The sequence below is a fragment of the Pseudophryne corroboree genome, chromosome 4 (genome assembly GCF_028390025.1).
Source record: "Pseudophryne corroboree isolate aPseCor3 chromosome 4, aPseCor3.hap2, whole genome shotgun sequence".
Lineage (NCBI taxonomy): Eukaryota > Metazoa > Chordata > Amphibia > Anura > Myobatrachidae > Pseudophryne > Pseudophryne corroboree.
The window spans coordinates 29,067,937-29,091,882 of NC_086447.1; the positions used below are offsets into that span (position 1 = coordinate 29,067,937).

A 23,946-nucleotide genomic window follows, 5' to 3' on the forward strand; every position below is an offset into this window, starting at 1 on the left:
GGGAACAGTGGTGATGTTATTTCTGGTGGCTGGGCTTCGAGTTAGCTGGGCTGGTGGTGAGAGGATTTTTTATTTCCTGTCAATGCTGGCTGCGCTGCAGGGAACTCTGTGGGCCTATTTTCAATGGGAGGCTTGGAGCTGTAGCTCCATCCGCCCCATTCTTATTCTGGCCCTGGGCGTAGTAGGCAGGCACTAGCCCCGTTGCCATAACTCAGGCATTAGGCCTATGGCCATAATAGAGGGCACTGGGCCCTAATAGATCAATTGTACCCCCTAATAGTTATATATGTTGACTCTGGGCTTTAGACACAGCTCACTCAACTGACCCCATGCTAGGCGGGCGCTAGGTCCGTGGGTAATTGTCAGGCCTCATGACTGTGTACATGTAGGGGGCACTAAGCCCAGTTTGTATGCGCGCTCCCAGGTGAATAGGGTGTCTCTGGGCACTAGGCCCAGGTCATTGTAAAGTGCCACAGTCAAGCAGGTTAAAAGCCTGAGCAGCCTAATAAGGGTGAGCTGGACATTAGGCCTAGGTCACTCCAGCATAATGTGTAAAAGGGGAAACTGCCTGCCATATTGTGTAAAAGGGGAAACTGCCTGCAATATTGTGTAAAAGGGGAAACTGCCTGCCATAATGTGTAAAAGGGGAAACTGCCTGCCATATTGTGTAAAAGGGGAAACTGCCTGCCATATTGTGTAAAAGGGGAAACTGCCTGCAGTACGTACTGTGTAAAAGGGGAAACTGCCTGCCATACTTTTTAAAAGGGGACTCTATCTGCTGTACTGTGTAAAATGGGACTCTACCTGGCGTAATGTATAAAAGGGGACTCTGCCTGGCGTAATGTGTAAAAGGGAACTCTACCTGGCGTAATGTGTAAAATGGGTCTCTACACACACATTATATAGCATAAATTGGTGGGAGGGGGCCTGGACTGCACACCCCGGCTTCTTATAATGGGATGTGCTACCTTGCTGTGACTTAGTACTACAAAATAGTAACAAGAACGCAGGTGCACCATACACCATTAAAATTATAACAACCATAATACCGTTAGGGACCTGTCCAATGAGGTAACCATGAAGAAGGTGTGCAGGCTCATATATTGGCCAATATATGCCAAGAACCTTGGATATTATAGTTGTTATAACCTTAATGGTGTATGGTGCACCTGCGCTCTTGTTCCTATATGTAAATGGGGCTTTACCTGGCATAATGTGTGACAGGGGCTCTACATGGCATAATGTGTAAAAGGGGCTCTATTTGGTGTAAAGTGTGAAAGTAGTGATACTGTACTGTGCGGTGTAATTTGAATAATGGAGCGTAACATGAATTGGTATTATTTTGTGGCCACGCTCCTTCCCTATAAAGCCACATACCTAAGGCATGCACTGGCCTTGTTTTTTATATGTGGGCGTCGATGCTGTTTCTTGCACACAGCACTAAAATATCTAGTTACGGCACTGCGTAGATATCATCTCAAATATCTTCTATGATACCTCCATGATAAATCTAGAGCAGGGGTTCTCAAACTTAGTCCTCAGGACCCCACACAGTGCATGATTTGCAGGTAACCCAGCAGGTGCACAGGTGAATTAATTACTCACAGACACATTTTTAAAGGTCCACAGATGGAACTAATTATTTCACTTGTAATTCTGTGAGGAGACCTGCAAAACATGCACCGTGTGGGGTCCTGAGGACCGAGTTTGAGAACCTGTGATCTAGAGGATCTTTAAATGTGTTTTTGTGGAATACACACTAATATTAATTGATGAATAGGCTCCATAATGTTGTGCTACATGTTATTGCCCAAACTTTGAAGAATAATGTTCATAGGAATATTATTTGTATTTCACAGCTGCATCGCTATTTGCGGGATGAGAAACGTGTGGATGGGGATCCGGTTTTTAATACAAATGGAGATTTTGTCACCCCGTATATAATTACAAGTTGGAAAGCTTTTGCAAATAAATCCTTTTTTCTAGTAAATGTCGGACACACATATAAAGTTGGTGAGAAAGACCATAACATTTCTATTCTAAAGAATAAAACTGTGTGGAAGAATGGCATCAATAAGGTCAGAGGATATATCCTTTTTATCTATTATTTATTATAATAATGTATAATGTTCTAAATGTTATTATATTATACTGTATTTTTATGAATAATGTTATACTGTTTATTGGGCTTTGTAGCAGTGTAACGGGGACATTTATCATTATTTCCTCTCTTTGATTTCTAGGAATCTGTGAGTTTTTTATTTTTTACACTTTCCTCCTAATTAATGCTCCGACCATCAGCCAAATCCTATCGTGACCAAGATTCTGTCTGTTGTCTTTCTCCTAGACCAGAGGTTCTCAAACGTGGTCTTCATGGTACCCCAACAGTCCAGGTTTAAGTATATCCATGCTTGGCCACAGGTGACTTGATTAGTGCATCCATCAATTTGTGCTGAGCCATGGATACACCTAAAACCTGGGCCGTTGGGTTGAATTGAGGACCACGTTTGAGAACCTCTGTCCTAGACAAATAATGACTGCCATTTTAAAAATCTGATTTGCCACTGAGCATCTTACTCACAGCAAAGAGGTCAAGGCTACTGTGCCTGTGTCTATGAACCACGCATGCATATGGACGGCCTTAGGAATGAATAGGCACCATACCTAGTGGCAGCTCAGCATACTGAGGGGGTCATTCAAACCTGATCACTCGCTAGCGTTTTTTGCAGAGCTGCGATCAGGTCAGAAATGCACATGCGTATGCACCGCAATGCATAGGCGCGTTGAATGGGTACAAAGTGGATCATTGCTCAGCGATGGGTTTTACGAAGAATCCATTCGCACAGCCGATTGCAGGGAGAGTAACAGGAAGAGGGCGTTTGTGGGTGGCAACTGACCATTTTCAGGGAGTGGTTGTAAAAACACAGGCGTGTACAAGAATTTGAAGGGCGGGTATCTGACATCAATTCCGGCCCCGGACAGGCTGAAGTGATCGCAGCGGCTGAGTAAGTTCTGAGCTACTCAGAAACTGCACAAAGTTTTTCTGTACCGCTCGACTGCACATGCTTTCGCACACTTGCAAAGCTAAAATACACATCAAGGACAGTGTGACTGAGGGGTCTATTCATGAAGCAGTGAAAAGTGTGGAGAAGTGAGCCAGTGGAGAAGTTGCAGCCAATTAGCTGCTACGTACAATTGATAGAATGCACTATATAAATCTTACCTCAACACTGATTGGTTGCCAGGCGCAACTTCTCCACTGGTTCACTTTTCCAAACACTTATCACTGCTTCATGAATAGACCCCTTTATAATAAAGAAATCTGAAGTTGAGTTAATAAATGTGGCGTGGGTATTAGTGATAGAAGTGGTGGGGGTAGGAGACATAGGCGTACAGGATATGCTGGGATTCAAAAATGGGAGAAGTTGCATATGAAAGTAATTAAAACAGATATTTGACAAGTGCCACCAACAGTGCCCCGTAGCCTGCAGCGCTATGTACTGTGCCCCCTCCACACACCTAGTTACAGCCCTGGTGTGTGTGTCTGTGTATGTATGTGTTTGTGTATTAGTGATGAGCGGGTTCGGTTTCTCGGAATCCGAACCCCCCCGAACTTCACCCATTTTACACGGTTCCGAGGCAGATTCGAATCTTCCCGCCTTGCTCGGTTAACCCGAGCGCGCCCGAACGTCATCATCCCGCGGTCGGATTCTCGCGAGATTCGGATTCTATATAAGGAGCCGCGCGTCGCCTCCATTTTTCACTCGTGCATTGGAAATGATAGTGAGAGGACGTGGCTGGCGTCCTCTCAGTTTTGTTCAGGGGGCTGCAAATATCTGTGCTCACTGCTTTATTGTGGGGACTGGGGACCAGCAGTATTATATAGGAGGAGTACAGTGCAGAGTTTTGCTGACCAGTGACCACCAGTATTATACGTTCTCTGCCTGAAAAACGCTTCATATCTGTGCTCAGTGTGCTGCATATATCTGTGCTCACACTGCTTTATTGTGGGGACTGGGGACCACCAGTATTATATAGGAGGAGTATAGTGCAGAGTATTGCTGACCAGTGACCAGTGACAACCAGTATTATACGCTCTCTGCCTGAAAAACAGCTCCATATCTGTGCTCAGTGTGCTGCATATATCTGTGCTCACACTGCTTTATTGTGGGGACTGGGGACCACCAGTATTATATAGGAGGAGTACAGTGCAGAGTTTTGCTGACCAGTGACCACCAGTAATATACGTTCTCTGCCTGAAAAATGCTCCATATCTGTGCTGCATTGTAGTATATAGTAGGAGTACAGTGCATAATTTTGCTGACCACCAGTATATAATATATAGCAGTACGGTACAGAAGGCCACTGCTCTACCTACCACTGTGTCGTCAATTATACTATCCATCCATACCTGTGGTGCATTTCAGTTTTGCACAGTTTGCTGACTACCAGTTTATAATATATAGCAGTATGGTACAGTAGGTCACTGCTCTACCTACCTCTGTGTCGTCAATTATACTATCCATCCATACCTGTGGTGCATTTCAGTTTTGCATAGTTTGCTGACCACCAGTATATAATATATAGCAGTACGGTACAGTAGGCCACTGCTCTACCTACCTCTGTGTCGTCAAGTATACTATCCATCCATACCTGTGGTGCATTTTGCACAGTTTGCTGACCACCAGTATATAATATATAGCAGTACGGTACAGTAGGCTACTGCTCTACCTACCTCTGTGTCGTCAAGTATACTATCCATCCATACCTGTGGTGCATTTCAGTTTTTGACAGTTTGCTGACCACCAGTATATAATATATAGCAGTACGGTACAGTAGGCCACTGCTCTACCTACCTCTGTGTCGTCAAGTATACTATCCATCCATACCTGTGGTGCATTTCAGTTTTGCACAGTATATATAATAGTAGGCCATTGCTATTGAAACTGGCATATAATTCCACACATTAAAAAATGGAGAACAAAAATGTGGAGGGTAAAATAGGGAAAGATCAAGATCTACTTCCACCTCGTGATGAAGCTGCTGCCACTAGTCATGGCAGAGACAATGAAATGCCATCAACGTCGTCTGCCAAGGCCGATGCCCAATGTCATAGTAGAGAGCATGTAAAATCAAAAACACTAAAGTTCAGTAAAATGACCCAAAAATCTAAATTAAAAGCATCTGAGGAGAAGCGTAAACTTGCCAATATGCCATTTACGACACGGAGTGGCAAGGAACGGCTGAGGCCCTGGCCTATGTTCATGGCTAGTGGTTCAGATTCACATGAGGATAGAAGCACTCATCCTCTCACTAGAAAACTGTAGTGCCACTCCTAGATGGACCAGGTGTTTGTGTCGGCCACTTGGGTCGCTTAGCTTAGTCACACAGCTACCTCATTGCACCTCTTTTTTTCTTTGCATCATGTGCTGTTTGGGGACTATTTTTCTGAAGTGCCATCCTGTCTGACACTGCAGTGCCACTCCTAGATGGGCCAGGTGTTTGTGTCGGCCACTTGGGTCGCTTAGCTTAGTCAGACAGCTACCTCATTGCGCCTCTTTTTTTCTTTGCATCATGTGCTGTTTGGGGACTATTTTTTTGAAGTGCCATCCTGTCTGACACTGCAGTGCCACTCCTAGATGGGCCAGGTGTTTGTGTCGGCCACTTGGGTCACTTAGCTTAGTCACACAGCTACCTCATTGTGCCTCTTTTTTTCTTTGCATCATGTGCTGTTTGGGGACTATTTTTTGGAAGTGCCATCCTGTCTGACACTGCAGTGCCACTCCTAGATGGGCCAAGTGTTTGTGTCGGCCACTTGGGTCGCTAAGCTTAGTCACACAGCTACCTCATTGCACCTCTTTTTTTCTTTGCATCATGTGCTGTTTGGGGACTATTTTTTTGAAGTGCCATCCTGTCTGACACTGCAGTGCCACTCCTAGATGGGCCAGGTGTTTGTGTCGGCCACTTGGGTCGCTAAGCTTAGTCACACAGCTACCTCATTGCACCTTTTTTTTTTCTTTGCATCATGTGCTGTTTGGGGACTATTTTTTTGAAGTGCCATCCTGTCTGACACTGCAGTGCCACTCCTAGATGGGCCAGGTGTTTGTGTCGGCCACTTTGGTTGCTTAGCTTAGTCAGACAGCTACCTCATTGCGCCTCTTTTTTTCTTTGCATCATGTGCTGTTTGGGGACTATTTTTTTGAAGTGCCATCCTGTCTGACACTGCAGTGCCACTCCTAGATGGGCCAGGTGTTTGTGTCGGCCACTTGGGTCGCTTAGCTTAGTCACACAGCTACCTCATTGCGCCTCTTTTTTTCTTGTCATCATGTGCTGTTTGGGGACTATTTTTTGAAGTGCCATCCTGTCTGACACTGCAGTGCCACTCCTAGATGGGCCAGATGTTTGTGTCGGCCACTTGGGTCACTTAGCTTAGTCACACAGCTACCTCATTGCGCCTCTTTTTTTCTTTGCATCATGTGCTGTTTGGGGACTATTTTTTTGAAGTGCCATCCTGTCTGACACTGTAGTGCCACTCCTAGATGGGCCAGGTGTTTGTGTCGGCCACTTGGGTCGCTTAGCTTAGTCATCCAGCGACCTCGGTGCAAATTTTAGGACTAAAAATAATAATGTGAGGTGTGAGGTGTTCAGAATAGACTGGAAATGAGTGGAAATTATGGTTATTGAGGTTAATAATACTATGGGATCAAAATGACCCCCAAATTCTATGATTTAAGCTGTTTTTGAGGGTTTTTTTGTAAAAAAAAATATGAATCCAAAACACACCCGAATCCGACAAAAAAATTTCAGGGAGGTTTTGCCAAAACGCGTCCTAATCCAAAACACGGCCGTGGAACCGAATCCAAAACCAAAACACAAAACCCGAAAAAAGTCCGGTGCACATCACTATTGTGTATATATGTGTATGTGTGTGTTTCTGTGTGTATATGTATGTGCTTGTGTATATATGTGTATGTATTTGTATATATGTGTGTGTGTATCTGTATGTTTATGTTTGACTGTGCGGGCATAAAGCATCACTGCTGCGGGGTGTTATATGTGTAAGCGTCCCTGCTACAGGGGGGCGTTATATGTCCAAGCGTCACTGCTACAGGGTGGAAGAGGCATTATATATTTAAGCGTCACTGCTACAGGGAACGTTATATGTGTGTCACTGCTATAGAGGGCGTTATATGTTTAATCGTCACTGCTACAGGGTGCATTGTGTGTGTAAGTATCACTGCTACAGAGGGCGTTGTGTGTGTAAACATCACTGCTACAGGGGGCGTTGTGTTTGTAAGCATCACTGCTACAGGGGGCATTGTGTGTGTAAGCGCCTTGCTACAGGGAGCGTTGTGTGTGTAAGCATCACTGCTACAGGGGGCATTGTGTGTGCAAGTGTCACTGCTACAGAGGGCGTTGTGTTTGTAAGCGTCACTGCTACAGGGGGCATTGTGTGTGTAAGCGTCACTGCTACAGGGGGCATTGTGTGTGTAAGCGTCACTGCTACAGGGGGCATTGTGTGTGTAAGCGTCACTGCTACAGGGGGCATTGTGTGTGTAAACATCACTGCTACAGAGGGCGTTGTGTGTGTAAGCGCCTTGCTACAGTGGGCGTTGCGTGTGTAAGTATCACTGCTACAGGGGGCATTGTGTGTGCAAGTGTCACTGCTACAGAGGGCGTTGTGTGTGTAAGCGCCTTGCTACAGGGGGCGTTGTGTGTGTAAGTGTCACTGCTACAGAGGGCGTTGTGTGTATAAGTGTCACTGCTACAGGGGGCGTTGTGTGTATAAGCGTCACTGCTACAGGGGGCATTGTGTGTGTGTAAACGTCACTGCTACAGGGGGCGTTGTGTGTGTAAGCGCCTTGCTACAGAGGGCGTTGTGTGTGTAAGCGCCTTGCTACAGAGGGCATTGTGTGTATAAGCGTCACTGCTACAGGGGGCGTTGTGTGTGTAAGTGTCACTGCTACAGAGGGCATTGTGTGTATAAGTGTCACTGCTACAGGGGGCATTGTGTGTATAAGCAGTGCCACTACTGGGAGCATTATGTATATTGTAAGCGTCACTACTACATGCAGTGTAATGTGAATAAGATTGTGCTACTGTGTGGCAGAATTTGAAATGGTGATACTATTGTGTGGCCATTCAGAATCAGAATCAGCTTTATTGGCCAGGTGTACTCATGTACACTAGGAATTCTTTGTGGTACAATGCATCAACAAGCAGCAACATGAAGGGGGAGTACATAGCACAAGAAGGGGGAAGAACATAGCATACATTACACACATAACACGTTTGAGTTGAAACTGCACATTGCAACTGTACAATAGACTCAACATATTAGACATATTATACATGTAAGACTAAACACAAAGGCTGCTTGGCAGAGCTGCACCGAGGCAGCCATCCGCGGCGCCAACAATTCCTCTTCCTTCTTAGGCCACACCCCTTTTTGGTGTGGTCCAAAGGCGTGCGCTGTCCCTTTGTAAAGTATGGGAAGGCACAAATTTATAAATTGCAGGGGGGCACCGAACAACATAGCACCGGCCCCGATCACTGTAATTAGCGCAGCACACTAGCGGCATTCCCTGCATCACTGTAATTAGTGCAGCACACTAACAGTATTCACTGCATCACTGTAATTAGTGCAGCACACTAACAGTATTCACTGCATCACTGTAATTAGTGCAGCACACTAACAGCATTCCCTGCATCACTATAGTTAGTGCAGCACACTAACAGCATTCCTTGCATCACTGTATTTGGTGCAGCACACTAACAGCATTCCCTGCATCACTGTAATTAGGCATGCAGCACACTAACAGTATTACCTGCATCACCGTAATTAGTGCAGCACACTAACAGCATTCCATGCATCACTGTCATTAGGCATGCAGCACACTAACAGCATTCCCTGCATCAATGTAATTAGTGCAGCACACTAACAGCATTCCTTGCATCATTGTAATTATAATTAGTGCAGCACACTGACAGCATTCCCTGCATCGCTGTCATTAATGCAGCACGCTAACAGCATTCCCTGCATCACTGTAATTAGGCATGCAGCATACTAACAGCATTCCCAGCATCACTGTAATTAGTGCAGCACACTAACAGCATTCCCTGCATCATTGTAATTAGTGCAGCACACTAACAGCATTCCCTGTTATATTTGTATTGTACATCTGTGTAATAAGTAGCACCTACAGATCTTTTATAATTTTGACTATATATCTGTGTGCATGTCTGAGACTGTATGACAGAACTTATTTTGGCAAAATTACAAATAAACGGTGGATGCTAATCTTTACACAGATATAAAATACAAGTGTGTTCTTTCTGGGAATCAAAGCCTAGCTCACGAACATGGTAACCATCAGTGATACCACTATGCCAAGAGAGCTATGGAGACAGGTGTCATTTTTTTTTATAGTGTTGTGTGTCTCAACTCTATCGTTGATTGTAATATTTTTTTTTCTTTTAGAGAACTGCGTAGAACTCTGAACTGTGCTTTTATTTGTGTGCGTTGGAGACGCTGAGCCAATCTGTTTCTGTGTTAAAATTTCTAATTAATGTAGAGATCATCGAAAAAAGTAGTTCTGAAACTACACATATTGTTTGACTTTACAAAGGAGACTTCCCACATGCACAATGGTGGCTTTCAAAAACGTCACCTGGTGGAAAAACACCAGTATTGCATTCGATGGAGACTTTAATTCATTACACTGTGACTGAATACACCACATGACTGACACAAAGAGATGCAGGCAGCAGGATGGTAGGTAGCATTTCAATGCCTTTATGATGGCATTTGTGTCAGGTCAGGGCAAGGTAACAACTTCTTACCTTATCAAGAACAGTGACACCCGGTGACTGGTGGCGTGCAGGAGGCCAGTCATGTGCCCGGTCTGGGCAGCGCATAGTAGATGACATCAGAAAAGGCTCCATCATCAATGTTCTCCCCTTCACCATAGTAACCAAACACACACTGTAAATGAAGAGGTCATTGATGAGCATAAAAGGCTTGACCATCCGATCAAATTAACGTACTGCATCAGCGACACAACAATCAATGACTTAGGTGTGCAGATTTTGCTCCAAGATGTGAGTATCTGTTTGCAAACCGACAGACTGCAAAAACCTTCTTCATTATAGTAGTTTCCATCCAAGGCCCCTAAAGCAGGGATCACCTTATTCTCAGCTCCTGAGGATTGGACGCATTACATCTGATCCCAGAGTTGCTGAAACGTAGATGGATGACATGATTCGCAAGTCTAGAGCTGGAGGCTACCATCCTACCCTATTGGCTGAAGCAGAAAAGAAAGCACTTAGTATAAACCACTGGTTCTCAACCTCGGTCCTCAAGTACCCCAACAGTTCATGTTTTCCAGGTCTCCTCACAGGATTGCAAGTGAAATAATTTGCTCTACCTGTGGATCTTTTGAAATGTGTCAGTGAGTAATGAATACACCTGTTCAACTACTAAGTGTCCTGGAAAACATGAAAAGTTGGCGGTACTTGAGGACCAAGGTTGAGAACCACTGGTCTAGACCATACCACGCTGTTGGGTGAAACATCTACACCGACTAGGACTCAACCGATCATTCCATGGGTTGGACAGTATAGTCCTGCTAGCAAAGACATTAATTTTATATCCAAGAAACTATGACCTATTGTACAGAGTGATCCATTGTTGAAACTAAATGACACCATGTTAATGTCTTGTTACACCAGGGGAAGTATCCTCAGAGATATCTTAGTCAAGACGGATATAACAGACGATTCAGTTACAACTAATAACTTCATTAATAACAAAAAGGGACTAATTAATAGGTACTCATGCACCACATGTCAATTGATGATCCCTGGTGACACGTTCCAGCACCCTCACTCTGGCGATACATACTATATCAAACAGAGATTGACCTGTTCTTCTAAACTCGTCGTCTATCCGCAGCTATGCCCCGGTGGGCTGTCATACATTGGGAAAACAGAGAGACTGTTCGAGGAACGTATCGCAGCTCATAGGTCAGCCATTAAAGCAGCAATTGCCATGGGCAATAGCGACCAACCAATCGTAGACATTTTTTCCAGGCACGTCACCCCTTAGTTTCCTTAAATATAGGATCATAGATCAGGTTAAAGGTTCATTAAGGGGAGGCAAAAATTACTGCCGCTAGAATCCAGATGGATATACCGATTGGGCACTATCCACCATCTGGGCGAGGCGTGGGCGTTATCGGGGAAGCTGCATGATGTCACATGCAGCCATTGCGATCACAAAGATGGTGGCGGTTCCCCTGCGGTCGCAGCCAGGCTGCGCTGGCAAGAGGATTCCCTACTTTCAGTGATCATGCGGAAATTACAGTTGCACCACAATTGCATTGTGGTCTCAGAGGGGGGCTAGCGGTGAGCATGCTGGGCGGCCTTGCCCTGCGATGGGCGGCCCCCAACATCGAAACAAATTCATATTTTTAGCAGAATTTTAAATCCTAACTGAATTGGGTCCTGTGTGCGATCTAGGTACTAAAGCGTTATACAGGTGGAGAATCCCATATCCAAATATTCCGAAATACAGAGTGAGATAGTGAAACCTTTGTTTTCTGATGGCTCATACTTTGTTTAATACTCAAAGTTAATAAAAATATTGTATTAAATGACCTTCAGGCTGTGTGTATAGGGTGTATATGAAACATAAATGTATTGTGCTTAGACTTAGGTCCCATCGCCATGATATCTCCTTATGGTATGCAATTATTCCAAAATACAGAAAAATCCGATATCCAAAATACTTCCGGTCCCAAGCATTTTAGATAAGGGATACTCGAGCTGTAATATGTATATGTGGATGTCCTCACCCTGCAGCGGTGGTTTATTTATTAAGCTAGATTCTACCATGGGCTCCCTGTTAGTATTCAGAATATGCCTCTTTAATATCATTCATATGCTATTGGCTTAAAAGAGGCATCAGACTGTGTCCTTATAATGACAAAGTATTTATATCTGTTGCAATCATTGGCCCTCATTCCGAGTTCGCTTGCAAGCTGCTTTTCGCAGCAGTGCACACGCTAAGCCGCCGCCCTCTGGGAGTGTATCTTAGCTTATCAGATTTGTGAACGAAAGATTCGCAATATTGCGAAAAGATTTTTCTGTGCAGTTTCTGAGTAGCTCGAGACTTACTCTTCCAGTGCGATCAGTTTAGTGCTTGTCGTTCCTGGTTTGACGTCACAAACACACCCAGCGTTCGCCCAGACACTCCCCCGTTTCTCCAGCCACTCCCGCGTTTTTCCCAGAAACGGCAGCGTTTCTTCACACACACCCAGAAAACGGCCAGTTTCCGCCCAGAAACACCCACTTCCTGTCAATCACACTCCGATCACCAGAACGAAGAAAAAACCTCATAATGCCGTGAGTAAAATACCAAACTTCTTAGCAAATTTACTTGGCGCAGCCGCAGTGCGAACATTGCGCATGTGCAGTTAGCGGAAAATCGCTGCGATGCGAAAAAAATTAACGAGCGAACAACTCGGAATGAGGGCCATTGTCTTTTGTTTGGATTTATCAGTGTGTATTTGGTTTCTATGGTGAAGGGGAGCACATTGATGATGAAGCCTTGTCTGACGTTATCTAATTTGCACCGCCCTAATTGGGAACATGACCCGCCTCCTGGATGCCGCTAGTCACCGTGTGTCACTGTTCTTGATAAGGTAAGAACTTATCTTTCCCTGGCCTGACAAAAATGCCACAATAAAGGCATTGAAACATTGCCTGCCATCCTGCCGCCTGCATACCTCTGTGTTAGTCACTAGGAGTGCCGCATCCGCCTGTTTATTTATACATATATATTATTATTACATAAACAAGTATATAAACATATAATCAAAACAGGTAAACAGTAACTAACAGTTGAAGATAATATAGGACAAGTGCAGGGTAAATAAACGTAACTACTGTACATCAGCAGATGACACTGAAATAAGTATCAGGGTGGCAGAGACCGTGGAATTTGGTGCATTGTAAGATGATTAAAGTAAAAAAAGGATAAACACATGAGGGAATATAGTTTACATTCTAAAGGGGAGGGATAGACAGACACGGGTGACACAGACAGAGTATACAGAGACCATGGTACAGAGAGTTAGGATGAGATTTGGCTGGGTTTAGTGAAGAAATGGGTCTTGAGAGCCCATTTGAAGTTCTGTAGAGAGGTGGAGAGTCTGAGGGAAAGAGGTAGGGAATTCCAGAGAAAGGAAGTAGCACGTGAAAAATCTTGGAGGTAGGAGTGGCAGGAAGTAATCAGTAGGCAGGAGAGGCGGCTTGCAGTAGCAGAGCAAAGAGGACGGGTGGGAGTGTACAGGGAGATAAAGTCAGAGATGTACACGGGAGAGGAGTGGGTGAGGGCTTTGTAAGTGAATGTGAGAAGCTTGAAGTGGATTCTAAAAGGGAAGGGAAGCCAGTGAAGGGCTTGTAGGAGAGGGGAGGCTGATGTAGTGTGTTTGATGAGGAAGATGAGCCGGGCAGCAGCATTAAGGATAGATTGGAGTGGAGAGAGGTATTTGGCAGGGATGCCAATCAGAAGGAGATTACAGTAGTCCAGTCTGGAGATGACCAGTGAGTGGATAAAGGTTTTAGTGGCATCCTGGGTCAGAAAGGGTCTGAACCTGGAAATGTTTTTGAGATGGAAACGGCAGGTTTGTGAGAGGTGCTGAATGTGTGATTTGAAGGAGAGGGAGGAGTCAAGGATCACTCCAAGACAGCGCACTTGGGGGCTAGGGGAGATAGTAGTGCCATCAATGGATAATGAGATTGTGAGAGGTGAGGTTATGTGGGAGGGAGAGAAGATGATCAGCTCGGTCTTAGACGTGTGAAGTTTAAGAAAGCGTGGGACATTCAAGAAGGTATACAGTAGCAGAGAGATAGTTGGAGATACAAGTGAGGAGAGAGGGAGAAAAGTCCGGGGAGGAAAGGTAGATTTGAGGGTCATCAGCATAGAGATGATATTATAAGTCAAAAGAGCTAATGAGATCTTTTAATGAGGGTGTACAGTATATATAGAGAAAACTAGAGGACCAAGGACAGAGCCATGGAGGACACATACAGTTAGTGGAAGTGAGGGGGAGGTGGAGTCATGAGAGGAGACAGAGAAAGAACATAGAGGTAGGAAGACAGTCAAGAGAGGGCAGTATTATGCAGACCAATGGAGTGAAGGATTTGCAGAAGGAGAGGGTGGTCAACAGTATCAAAGGCAGCAGAGGTTAAGAAGAATTAGCAGAGAGTAGTGGCCCTTAGATGAAGGTCATTGCCGACTTTTGCTAGGGCAGTTTCAGTGGAGTGGAGTGGAGTGGAGTGGAGAGGATGGAAGCCAGACTGGAATATGTCAAGCAGTGAGTGTGAGGAACGAAAGGACGTAAGGCAGTTGTAGACAATACGCTAAAGGAGTTTGGAGGCAAAAGGGAGGAGAGAGATGGGTTGGTAGTTGGAAAGAATGTTTGGATCAAGGGTAGGTTTTTTGATAATAGTACAGACAATTGCATGCTTGAAGGCAGAGGGGACAGTGCCTGACGAGAGGGAGAGATTGAGAAGGTGAGAAAGATGGGAACAGGCAGAAGGAGAGAGGTAGAGGAGGAGGCGGCGGGAGGGGATAGGGTCAAGTGGGGAGGGGGGACGGATGAGGGACATGACTTTCTCACCAGATACATGGGAGAAAGATGTCAGAGTTGGTGAGAGAGGTGATAAGGGATGGGAGGAGGCTGGTTGCTGATGGTCTGGTGTGATGTGATGTCCTGACATGCTGTATTGAGACAATTTTGGATGTGAAGTAAGTGGCAAAGTCAAGAGCAGAGAGTGAGGAGGGAAGATTAGCTGGAGGTGGGCAGAGGAGTGAGTTGAGAGAGACAAAGAGAAACCAGGGGTTGGAAGACAGGGAGGAGATGAGGTTCTTGAAGTTAGACTGTTTAGCAAGCGAAAGGACAGCACTGAAGGAGGAGAAGATAAGTTTGAAATGGAGGAAGTCTGCCTTAGAGCGCGATTCCCTCCAGTGAATTTCAGCAGTACGTGAGCATTTTTGAAGATATCTGGTGCATTTGGTGTGCTAGGGTTGAGGTATTAATTTGCGAGGGTGAATAGTGGTTGGTGGAGCAACAGAGGGCCTAATTCAGACCTGATCGCTAGCTATTTTTTGCAGTACTGCGATCAGGTAGTCGCCGCCTATAGGGGAGTGTATTTTTGCTTTGCAAGTGTGCGATCGCATGTGCAGCCGAGCACTACAAAAAAGTTTTGTGCAGTTTCTGAGTTGCCCAGAACTTACTCAGCCGCTGCGATCACTTCAGACTGTCTGGGGTTGGAATTGACATCAGACACCCGACTTGTACATGCCTGGACATGCCTGCATTTTTCCAAACACTCCCAGAAAACGCTTAGTTGCCTCCCACAAATGCCCTCTTCCTGTCAATCTCCTTGCGATTGGCTGTGTGAATGGATTCTTCATTAAATCCATCGCACAGCAACGATCCGCTTTGCACCCGTATGACGCACCTGCACATTGTGGTGCATATGAATGCGCAGTTCTGAACTGATCGCAGTACAGTGAAAAAAGCTAGCGTGAGATCAGGTCTGAATGACCCCCAAAGTCAAGAGCAGAAGTACGGGATGCATAGTATAGGGAAGTGGCTTGTTAAGGGCAACAGAGAGAGAGAGAGAATAGAGTCAAACAGGGTGGATAGGAATGTGGTGTCAATAGCCTCAATGTTACACTTATACCCCTTTTCCACTAGCTAAATTTACCTGTGTTTTTGACCAGGGGTGCACATCGACACAGGTTTTTAGTAAGTGGAAACGGCTCAACATAGGTTGATTGACCCTGGAATCCTACCCGGATAACTATCTGGGTTGAACACGGTAATGACCCGTATATTGTGCAATGGAAACGGTCATTACCCGTGTTTTCAGACATGTGTAAACGCTCTGAGACACTGATTGGTGCTTCTGGGGCACAGGAAGATGATGTCATCCCTGGGAGACACGCTGGGCACATGCAGCCATCGCAGCAGCAGCTTCTAAACGTGGCAGAGTTGACATGCTGGGATACACGCTGGGCACAGCTATTGCAGCAGCTTGCAGAAAGACACTACGCTGGGCACATGCAGGCATTGAGGCAGCAAACAAACAGACACTCTGAAGTCACGCTGGGCACATAAAGATATTTTTATTGCAGCAGCTTCCAAACAAACAGACACTATACAGCAGCAGAAGCTCCAGCACAGCAACATGGCTAGCCATACCTGGTCAGACACAGAGATCAAAGAGCTGCTTAATATTCGGGGAGAGGAAGAAATTAGAAGGCAGGTGACTGGAACAGTTAAGTATGCTGGTGGTGTATAAGAACATATCTCTTATGCTGGCAGAAAGAGGCATCCAAACAACCCAGCAACAAGTCATTAACAAATTGAAGGCACTATGCAAACAATTTACTAAAGTACACGACCATAACCGCAAGAAAAGTGGCGCTGGATAGGTGGAATGGGCATATTATGACCTAAGCTATAGTGTCTGGCAAAACTGCGATAACAAATCCCATAGCACTATCGTCATCCAGCTGTGCCAGTCGCCAGATGTCAGTAGACGAGGACCATGAGGAAACACAGCACAGCCTTCCCAGCTCACAATGCAGCCCACCATCCCCGCTGCTTATATCGGATAGCAGTTTCGAAGACTCAACCACCAACGATGATTCCATCAGCACAACTATTGAGGACATACCAGAGTCTCAGGCGGAGACGGTGCAACCCCCCAAGACAACGACTTTGCGCTTAAATAGTACGTATTACCATTTTCAAACGTTTACATACATACAAACTACTGTACAGCAGGGGTGTAAAAACTCCATGCCCTCCAGCTTATGTAGAACTACACATCCTAGCATGCCCTGCCACAGTTGCAGCAGTCCCTATACAAAATCTATGTAAAGGCATTCTGAGATGTGCAGTTCCACAACAGCTGGAAGGCTGCAAGTTATAGCTATTTCAGTAGCAGTGAGGGTGCTCCAGTCAGCACTGTGGTTTTGCCTTGTCAATGATTGGCGCATGGAAAGGTTGCAGAGTATAGCTAGTGTGCAGGTGGGAGAAGGCCACAAACACGTATATGCTACCACTGAGATTTTTATATATAATCATTGTTGATTAAAAAAATGTCATCCACTTCACAGTCTACAATGTTCCACAGCGGAAAAAGAAACAGAAAAAACCCCAGAACAAACGGTCAGAGCAATGACGTCCATTATCATAGAGCACCTGCGTGAGGCGGATAGTGAGCTGAATTCCCAGGAAGATGCACGAAGAGATACGGACACAAGAGATATCTTGTGTCCGAAAAGGAAATGCATCAATCATTTATGACGCAGTTAATGGCCATGCATGATAGGCACATTTTTTGAATGCACGTTTGCACGTACTCTATGTAATACCACACAAGCACAACAGCAAGACACAGCCTAGCCACAGCACCCATATGGTCCATACAACTATGAGCCTCCCTCAAATCCCCCAACACAAATCCCGCAATCCTCAGAATATCGGGTGTATAGACAATTGCCTTAGAGCAGCGGGTTATAAAACAATGTTTGTGTTTTAAGGTTTCTGTTTATGTTATTATAATGTTCCCTCAAAGATGTGCGGCAGTGGGATCCAAATATTGGGGTTACCCTGATACATAGAAAGCCAAACATTAGGGGATTTTTACAGAGTGTTCAGTGTGCACTTTACTCTTTTATAATGTTCCCTCAAGGATGTGCGGCAGTGGGATCCAAAGATTGGGGTTACCCGGATACCTGCCAAACTTAGGGCAGGAGTCTTCAACATGTGGCCTTCTACCTGTTGTGGAAATACATAGCAAGGCATGCTGGGTCATGTAGTTCCACAACAGCTGGAGGGATACATGTTGAAGACCGCCTGAGTTATGGGGATTTTTACAGAGTTTTCTGTTTGCACTTCAGTATTTTATATTGTTACCTCAGAAAATGTGTGCCAACTGCTTTAAAGCAAACATATACAACTAATAACTTTTGAACAATTTTTATAACTCAGAAATTGTAGAAAACAAAATAAACCCAAAACTGTTTGAACACAAAAACTTGTCTGTCTTCTCTATCTACTGCAAGAGGTTTGGCTAACCTTTACAGAGTACATGTTCTGCTCCCCTTGGTAAATATATAATAAACCAAATTCTTGTGTAGTATAATGTAGCATATGTATAATGCATAATTCAAGTGCACTAGGATAGAGTCTGGAACCTGATCCCTAGAGGAGTGGGAGGGTCCACAGGCAGTGGGGCCCACTGGTGGTATCCTCTTTTCTCCTGTGGGACAGTCCGACCCTGAGTTGGTATTAGTAATTAGAAGGTATAAGGACTAATGACCCCAACATCACCCCCATGGTGACCCCCAGGATGGGGGGTTTGTGTGAATGTGAGGCTGCCAGCAGAGAGAGCAACAGGAGAAGTACATATGGAGCCCTCTTTATCTTGGCCTTTAATAGGATTAATTGAGCCAGGGCAGTCGGACTTAATCCCCTGCTGTAATGTTCTCTCTGTATTGTATTGTAACTGAGAACAATAGATGAAAGGCTTATGCTAATAAACCTTGGTACACCTAGGTGCAGCAGAGAAGCCAAGATAAACGTGGCTCCATCTGTAGTGTCAGAGGGAGTAATCCAGGTTTCAGTAATGGCTCGTAGGTGCAGGAAGTTGGAAATGGAAAGGTCATGAGTGGGGAGCAGTTTGTTACAAACAGATCTGGCATTCCAGAGGGCACAGGATAATAATAATAATAATAATAATAATAATGATAATAATAATAATTTTATTTATATAGCGCTCTTTCTCCAATAGTACTCAGGGTGCTTAACAGATACATAGCATAATATAGTACAGAAATAATGAAGTACAGAACAGCTTTTCATAAAACACAGAAGCATGTACTAAAGGGACATTATGGAAATGCTGAGTAAACAGGAAAGTCTTGAGTCTATTTTTGAAGGATTCTATAGTTGGGGCCTCTGGTAATATGTGGGGAAATGAGTCCCATAGAGTCAGAGCCGCATGACTAAAAGCTCGACCCCCAGATGAATTACTGAAGATTCTAGGTGCTGCTAGTAGACCTTCATATACAGATCGCAGTAATCGAGTGGGGCAGTATGGAATCAGAAGCTGCTTCAGGTTCCTTGGGCCCTGGTCATGTAGTGCTTTGAAATGTAGTAAACCAATCTTGAAGCTGATTCACCATCTTACAGGCAGCCAGTGTAAGGAGTAGAGGATGGGTGTTATGTGGCTGGAACAGGGCTGGTTGGTTAACAGCCTGGCAGCTGTGTTTTGCACCAGCTGTAAGCGGATAGGGGGTGTTAATTTGTTGGAGAGAGGTGAATGAGATTATCAGGGTTGCTGTAGCATTGAGGTGAGATTAATTTTGAACCCAGGGATGATGAGAGTTTAGTGAAGGTGCGGGTGCATGAGCTAGGAAACGAAACTGCAGGAGGTTGGCATGGAAGGAGTTCAGTGAGTTGTGGGGAGATGACAGGGAGAGGAGGGAGGGAGCAGGGCTGAGAAGTGGGGTAGTATGACCACGGGGCAGGGGTGAATGAAGGTGGGGTAACATCAAAGGAGGGAAAAGGAAACAGAGGGGTGGAGGAGAGACAGGTGGGAAGAAAGGAGTAGGTGTAGGAGACTAGGGGGGAAGGATAAAGGTCTGAAGAGCGGGCAAGAAGAGAAGAAAACCTTGACATAGTGTGGAGTAGCTAAATAATTGAGGGAAACTGGAAGTATATATGTGTATACAGTATATATACATAACCCCACCTACAAAGCCTGTATTTGCCCTTGGGTCACCCACAGCTGCCTCTGCCCACCATCCTGATGCCTGCTTATTGCAAGTAGACTTGTACAGGAGTGTCTAGAAAGTCAGCGGGCAGACAATCTCACAGTCCACTATGACACCTCTATACAAAGAGCGATAATACTTGAGAGTAATCCCACGTGCCCCACTGCAGCTCCCGTGCACCACACGCCATGATTGATGTACAGTGCGGCAATAGGAGATAGCACTGTGACATAGAAGGGAGAGCTAATGCCTGTGGATGACTGACAATAAATAGTTCTAAGATATTGAGGATACAAAATATAGAGACTTTTACACTCTGAGAATAAGACAGGGTTGGAGATTTCTATTGCACCAGGACTTGTTGATAGAACTTATTTCTTTGAGTACCCCAAAATAACTTGCAGTATATTTGTTAATATATCTGACCAGGGGGTGCTGCCTCGGACCAATATTACACATGGAAAGACAGAGGCAAACAAATGAAGTCCGATTCTGGCGCACTAAGTAGGAGGTCTATTTAAAATTGACCTTTTATTAATTCAACCTTTTTATAAAATGATTTATTTATGTCATGTTTCTACGCAGCAAAATAGTTTTAGCCTTTTAAAGCTGTGAAACGTGCGTCAGCATTTCACTGTGTATCCGACTGTCTGAATGTTTAATGTGCTAATGTGAACTGTACTATTACTACTAGAGATTCTATACTGTGTGTGTATAGCCAGCAGGCACCTACGCCACAGCATGTCAATGCTCGGCTACACACAGCAATAGGGGAACCAGATTTATTTGGGACCATTTAATGATCCAAAGAAAACACATGAGCCTGCATGCATAGTAGTGAACAAGCAGCAGTGTATAAGTAGTACATATGGGAATACAATAGACAGTATTATGTGGGACACAATTGTACCTATAAGAAGGAACTCACTTATACAGGAATACGGTTATTATAAAAATAAACTTTGGATTAACCCCAACTGAGTAATTGTGAAATAATAATAATCAAAAATAACATTTAAATATATCTTTGCTAACATTTGGGAATCCAATACTATAATAATCCAAATAGACCTCCTACTTAGCGCGACAGAATCAGGCTTCTTTTGCTTTCCTCTGTCTTTCAATGAATAAGACCAGGTGGAAATATAGAAGCTTACCTACTATTTAACTATATATGAGATATCTCATGAAAACTAGTTACCTACTATCTCCCTGTCACCCCTGCCACCCCAGTCACCCACTATCTCCCTGTGACCCCTGCCTACCCAGTCACACGCTATCTCCCTGTCACCCCTGTCTCCCCAGTCACCCACTATCTCCCTGTGACCCCTGCCTCCCCAGTCACACACTATGTCCCTGTGACCCTGCCTCCCCAGTCACCTATTATCTCCCTGTCACCAACTAGTTCATGTCATCACTGCATCCCCAGTCACCCACTATCTCCCTGTCACTATGTCCCTGTCTTTCCTGCATCCTTTTTTTTATAATAAACATTTTATTGAAAGTTTACAAGTTAACAAAATGTCATAGTTTTACTGTAACAGCTACAAAGTCTCCAGGGAAACCTTATATAAGAATATGACAGAATATAATCATTGAATACCAAAAGGAAAAGTAGAAAGATACGAAGACAAGACAGAAACACAAGGGAAAAGGGGGGTGAAAGTAAGAAGTAATAATAGTTGAAGTAATGAATAATGGGCAATACTTCATTAGATATTAAAGCATAATAAAGGCTTTACATAGAAGGAGGAAACAACCCTTGATACATATGACAGACTACTCATATTTGATAGTCTAATGTAGGAGGAATGGTGGACAAAATAGGTGTTAGGTGTACAATATTGATGAGGGATTGAAGGTCAATTAGGAGTGAACAGAAACAACTGAGCTCTTTTCCAGTCCAATGATCCAAGGAAATTTGAAAGCACTCTTGTATCTGCTTCTGCTAGGGATTCAATGAAGAAATTCCATCTGTTGTGAAAGGCTGTGGTAGACCCAGAGTCATTCATAAGAACAGAACAAATGTCAAAATATAGATGTTGGAGTAGTTGAGCTTTCAGCTCGTGTATTGAAGGAGCAGACTTCTTTATCCAATATTTTAGAATAAGCTTCTTGGCAAGAGTCAATACAATAACAATAAAGGGGATATATCTGGAAGAGGGAGTTCCCAATGACCAGTTGTTAAATTTAAATAGTAAACATGCATCCGGGGAAGGGGTTAGGGATAAACTAAGTAAGGAATTTAAATAACATATTGTCTTAGCCCAAAAATGTCTTACTTTAGAACAATCCCAAAAACAATGTAAGAGTTTAGCATTTGACATTGCGCATTTAATACATTTCCCTGATTCAGTAGATTCAATGTATTTTCTCTGTGCTGGAGAAATATAAGCCCTGTGCAAGCATCTAAAGTGGGTTTCCTGTAGGTAAGCAGATTGTAAATGACTAGAATATTTACTATAGTTTAGGAGCGTAGCCTCTTCCGAACCTACAATATGAGGAATATCTCCTCTTCAATTGACAAGAAATTTTTGGGGGTATTGGGAAGAATTTACTTTGGCTTTAATTAGAGAAGGGTATAGTTGATGAATCTTGTAATTTTTTGAGGACAGACCATTTAATATTTTAAGTATGAAGTGAGGCTTGGGGGAAAAAGGTAAAGAAATCGGCAAAGCCTGTATATAATGTCTAACCTGTAGATAGAGATAAAATAGATTGTTGGGAATAGAATATAGTTGCTGCAGATCTTTAAATGAATACACATAGCCTCCCGGGTCAAAGACTCTGTTCACGAGAGCAATTCCCTTTTGTTTCCACATTTGGATGGAGGGATTATGTATGGATGGTGGGAATTCTGGGTTTCCCCATAAGGAAAGGAAAGGAGAGAATCTAAAGTCCCTCTTTAGTTTTTTATGTAAACTTTTCCCAATTTAAGTAAGTATCATGAAAAATAACATGAGTGTATAAGTGCTTTGGGATGGAAACAGCTTTAAGATGAAGAAGAGTTGAGGGAGAATAAGGTTCAAAAATAGCTTGATCCAATTTTATATCAGAATATGTGGATGTCTCCAGTAACCAGTCACTGGCATATCTAAAGAACATCGCTTCTGTGTATGATTTAAAGTCAGGTATTTTGAGGCCTCCCAAAGACTTGGGAAGTATCAACTTTGAAAGGGCAATTCTTGCCCTTTTGCCTTTCCAAAGGAATTTGGAGATGGAGGAATTAATAGTTAAAATGTCTCTATTAGTTAGTGCGATAGGTAACATCCTCATAGTGTAGAATAGTTTGGGGAAGATTACCGTCTTTACAGCAGCCGCTCTGCCTAAAAGGGAAAGGGGGAGTAAGTTCCAAGAGGCCATTAAAGCTGTAACCTTGTCCAAAAGGGGGGAAAAGTTAGCCTTATAGAGTTTATCAACAGTCCCGGTAATGTGATCACCAAGATATTTTAGGTGGGTAGTGTTGATTCTAAATCCCTCAAAGGCTGGGGTGGAGAGGAGATCAAGAGAATAAGTACCTAAAGGAAGGATCTGAGATTTATCAACGTTTATTTTATATCCTGATACTTTACCAAAGTTTCTAATAATATGCATTATCATGGGAATATATTTTAGGGGGTCCGTAACGAAAAGCAGCATGTCATCTTCAAAGAGTGACACTTTTAATTCATAAGAAGAAATTTTAATTCCCCTAAAATCAGCAGAATCACGGAGCAAAATATCCAAGGGTTCTATAGCTATCGCGAACAAAAGTGGGGACAAGGGACAACCTTGTCTAGTGCCTCTGAATAGTTCAAAGCGATCAGAAACTTGTCCATTGCACATAACTTGGGAGATAGGGTTGGTGTATAACGCCTTAATGTAAGAAATAAAACGGGTAGAAAAACCAAACCATTCCAATGTATTATATAAATGAGGCCAAAGGACAAGGTCAAAGGCCTTTTCTGCATCCAGTGACATAATTACCCCTGGTGGGGCTATACCACAAGATTTTTGTAGCTGCTGGATGGCAGAAATGACCCTTCTAACATTGAGAACTGAGTGTCTTCCGGTAATAAATTCGGTTTGGTCAGGGTGTATAA

General features: G+C 43.9%; 1 protein-coding gene across 1 annotated transcript in view; it reads left to right on the plus strand.

Annotated features, from left to right (window-relative positions):
• Positions 1–23,946, plus strand: part of LOC134910771 (vomeronasal type-2 receptor 26-like) — a 213,943-nt gene that overhangs the window by 168,797 nt on the left and 21,200 nt on the right. The window contains exon 5 of the mRNA XM_063919155.1: positions 1,860–2,078. Within this exon, the coding sequence (XP_063775225.1) occupies positions 1,860–2,078 (219 nt within the window). The remainder of the gene's footprint in view (positions 1–1,859; positions 2,079–23,946) is intronic.